General features: G+C 37.3%; 1 protein-coding gene across 1 annotated transcript in view; it reads left to right on the top strand.

Annotated features, from left to right (window-relative positions):
• The window catches only part of LOC107554950 (guanine nucleotide-binding protein G(i) subunit alpha-1-like), an 11,978-nt gene extending 7,647 nt beyond the window's left edge, over positions 1–4,331 (top strand). Inside the window, exons 5-9 of the mRNA XM_016237621.1 lie at positions 1,003–1,131; positions 1,417–1,546; positions 1,657–1,810; positions 3,875–4,082; positions 4,177–4,331. Coding sequence (XP_016093107.1) covers positions 1,003–1,131; positions 1,417–1,546; positions 1,657–1,810; positions 3,875–4,065 — 604 coding nt within the window. The 3' untranslated portion in view covers positions 4,066–4,082; positions 4,177–4,331. The remainder of the gene's footprint in view (positions 1–1,002; positions 1,132–1,416; positions 1,547–1,656; positions 1,811–3,874; positions 4,083–4,176) is intronic.
• The last annotated feature ends 5 nt before the right edge of the window (positions 4,332–4,336 follow it).

Below are 4,336 nucleotides of genomic sequence, written 5' to 3'. Positions count from 1 at the left end.
TTGTTTGTCATTTCTCTGATCACAAATGCAGACAGAGTTTTATGTTTTATGTAAAAGACAGTCATTATAATCAGTAATTATGTCCCCACTGGATGCAACAAATGCCTCGTTTGTAATGGGTTTTAATGTTTTTGTCTCGTCGCTCCAGCCGGGACACGGCATCAATAGTATGTGAGGGGCGTAACATTTCCGTCACACGCTTGAAGTATTCGGCCAATCACAATGCATTGGATAGCTGGCCAATCACAGCACACCTCGCTTTTTCAGACCGGTGAGCTTTGTAAAAATCGACGCGTTTCAAAAAGGCGGGGCATAGAGGAGAAACAATAATGTACAGTATGTGGAAAATAATGTGTTTTTTTATTTTTTACTTTAAACCGCATAAACACATTTCATTACACAAAATAGTTATTTTTAGCAACATATGACCCCTTTAAAGTCACAGAACAGAACAATGGCAAATTTTGTATTTTTATTTGTTTTTTTTGCTGTTTTTTTTTTTTTTTTTTTTTGGGCGATTATTATAATAGGACCATTTAGATCTGACAGGAAGCGAAGTGGGAGAGAGAGAGAGGGGGGTGGGATTGGGAAAGGTCCTCGAGCCGGGATTCAAACTCGGGATGCCCATAATGCAACCTGTTGAAATCATTTCACCTTAAAGTCATTAAATGATGTTTTATTAACAAGGTTCGGGAGGAGCGCGTCAGATACTTAGCCTAATTAACACAGGTGGAGCGCACTCAAGTTAACCAACACCAATGGTATAAATACAGCTGACTTACCTCTATCCATTAACGGTTCCCCTCTTTTTGTTCATACTCCGCTTTTGGGGGGGGGGGGGGGGTACTCTGAGTTCGGGCCGTTCCAGAGCTCGGAGCCCTTCCCCGGACAGCACGCCAAATATGCATTACCATACTTCAGCTAATTATATGTAAGTGTGAACTCGTAAAATAGATTTTGAATGACTTTCTAATCAGCTGAACTGTGTATATCCTTCTCTAGCTACCTGAATGACCTAGACAGAATATCCAGTTCTTCCTATGTCCCAACTCAGCAAGATGTCCTGAGGACCAGGGTGAAGACAACTGGTATTGTAGAGACCCACTTCACTTTCAAAGACCTTCACTTCAAGTGAGTATTGCCATCCACGCTTAAACTAGTAAAAAAAAAAAAAATTTCTGAGATGCTCAATACCTGAGAGTATGACTTTTAATGTGTGCATGATTCATGTGCCCGCTTTCAGTTGAGTCATCTGTTTATGCACTATTTTTATCATAGTCTTTGTTGGATAAGCTTGTCTGATCAAAATCATGCATAGATTAAACCAGTATTTACCAAAATTCCTAGTAAATGTCATTGCGTTTAGTGTGACTCTCCCAGAGTGCGTCTCGCCACCCACATCTCCTGTACTTTCAGAATGTTTGATGTGGGCGGACAGAGATCCGAGAGGAAGAAATGGATCCACTGTTTTGAGGGAGTGACTGCTATCATCTTCTGCGTGTCTCTCAGTGATTATGACCTCGTCCTGGCTGAAGATGAGGAAATGGTGAGTGCTCAAATAAGAGCTCTTTCAGTGTCAGCATCACGTGTATCCTGAAACAGAAACTTTGCCTTTTAAAGTTCCTCCCAAACAATGCTTCATTTCTCATCTTTTAGAACCGAATGCATGAGAGTATGAAGCTGTTTGACAGCATCTGCAACAACAAGTGGTTCACGGATACTTCCATCATCCTGTTTCTCAACAAGAAGGATCTGTTTGAAGAAAAGATCAAAAGAAGCCCGCTTACTATTTGTTTCCCAGAGTATACTGGTATGAACAGCTAAAAATTCCTGATTCCTATTTATATATTTTAAGTACAATTTGTATAGTAATACTTTATAGTATTTTATAGAATATTTTATATTATAGACAAATAAGACAAAGTCATTGTTGTGTAAAGCATCAAATAGACATACTCTTTTGTACCATGTGGGAGTAAATGCTGACTAAATTTTCATTTTTGGGTGGGTGAACTATACCTTTTAATGTTTTTATTATTATCATTACTATGGAAATATGAAATTATTTCTTGATTGAAATGATACTCTAAATAATAAACTAAAACTGCCAGTAGGTGGTGGTAAATGTCTTAATGATTAAGTCATTGATTGAGTCAATCATTTGATTAATTCAAATGGCTGATTCATTCAGGAGTGAAGTAAATGGTTCTTTATGAATGGTCCATTGAATCATTAGGCTTGTTCGACTTAAAGCGGATCATCACCATCAGATCGATCTGTATGACATCAAAGTACCGCGAGGTCTATAGAGAGTAGATGGATCTGCATGCTTTTGAATCGCTCTCGCGGTACTTTTGATGTCATAAAAAGATGGGTCTGTGCAGCGCCGCTTCAAATCCAACGAGCCTAATGATTTACCCAATTCGTTCAAAAAACGTGCATTAAGAAATTAAATGCAGCTGTGTGTTGCTCGGAGACGAACAGTTCTGTTTTGTCTTTATATTTTGGTTGGCAAAATTGAGCAAAACAGACAACATTGTGTCTAAAGTAACTCAATATTCACTTATTTATTGAACTGTTGTATAAGATCAGTAGGCTTACTAGGCTATCACATTAGCACTGTGTGATCTTGCTGAACTATAACATATGTAAATATGAGACAAAAGCTCAAATGGGCATTTTTGCCCCATATCTTGAATTTTAGGGACATTCTAACTACGTTCTCTAGGCTCCATCATGCAGTGAGTTGTTGCCCTGCTTCATATTTGTCATCAATCAACTGTATGAAATGTCAGATGACCCACATAGGTCTGGGGCAGGGCAAGTGCGTTAAATGCGTTAATTTTAAAGTGTTATTTTTCGCCATAATTAATTAATTAATCTGTTAAATATATAAAAAGAAATATATATATTTCAGCTAGTTGCCAACAATTCATTTTAATTTAGTGTAACTTAATGTACTAAAATAAGATTAAGCTGAAATAAAGATGAATAAAAACTATATTGACATAAACCAGATACTACTAAAATTACAATATAATACAAAAAATATATATATAAATATAATTTTTATCTCAATGATACTAAAATAACACAAATCCCTAAAATAGTATATATTATAGATGTGTATATATCAGTATTATTTTAAAGGTGCAATAGGTGATTGCCTTCAGAAACATTTTTTGTTATGCTGGTTGAAAGTCTCTTCACATCACGATAGCAATCATTTAGTTCTAAATGTATTTATATATTCTGTGGAATGCGTAGGACCAAGAAATGGTCGTCCAAACAAAATGCTCGCTCCGAGCATTTTTATTGACTTTCCTACCTGCCTGTCAACTTGTGTATTTGCATACCTCTGCGCACCCATTTCGCGCTGACGGGATACGTCATCAGCGCGATCACGCACGCCGTGCAGACAGAGCGAGAATGGCAGACAAGCTTCAACAACCTGATCTTCCTTCCTGATATTGTAGTACTTTTACTAACTGAGCTATAATGTTTTCTCACCGGTGAATGACACATGATGTAGCCTATTGTAATGTTGTCTCTGGTATTCTGGTCTGTGAGCGTATATGCGTTCAGGGGGCGTGGCTTTGGACGGCGATTGCAGAGAGGGTGGGACGCTCGCTTTCAGTGCTATCAGGCTAAAGTTAGCATTTTCCAAGATCTCCTACTGCACCTTTAATATAGAGATACTATTAATATTTTGAAGTAGTTTAATATAGAAAGTAAAATATATTATAGAAAATGTAATACTATTTTTCCCTATAATATTATGAAGTAATATACTGTAAATTATATTATATATTAATTTATCACTTAATATATTTTGTGTATTTCTCCATATTAATTGTGTGAATCTCTCTACAAGGATCCAGCACGTATGAGGATGCGGCCGCTTACGTTCAGTGTCAGTTTGAGGACCTGAATAAGAAGAAGGACACCAAAGAGATCTACTCCCACTTCACCTGCGCCACCGACACCAAGAACGTGCAGTTCGTCTTTGACGCAGTCACTGACGTCATCATCAAAAACAACCTTAAGGACTGTGGGCTCTTCTAAAACAAGCCAGCTCGCTGGTGAGCAGCAGCACAACAGATTCATTTTTAATTCATTCATCGACATGATTTTGGTAAAACTGTTTATTTATCCACTAAATGTTCCCTTTCACAGTGTGACTGCAAGTGGCCTGATGTGAAATCTTTGGGAGAACCAGAGCAGGAGGAAGGTCAACCATGAACCTGAATGTTGAATGCGTTACTTAACTTTGTATTTATGTTTTCCAAACATTTTAGAACTTTTTTTTTTTTTTTTTTAGTGCTTTTAGGGGAAA

This window comes from Sinocyclocheilus grahami, unplaced genomic scaffold, assembly GCF_001515645.1.
Source record: "Sinocyclocheilus grahami isolate Dianchi unplaced genomic scaffold, SAMN03320097.WGS_v1.1 scaffold520.1, whole genome shotgun sequence".
NCBI lineage: Eukaryota > Metazoa > Chordata > Actinopteri > Cypriniformes > Cyprinidae > Sinocyclocheilus > Sinocyclocheilus grahami.
The sequence above is the reverse complement of the archived record's forward strand: the minus strand, read 5'-3'. Positions and strand labels throughout refer to the sequence as shown.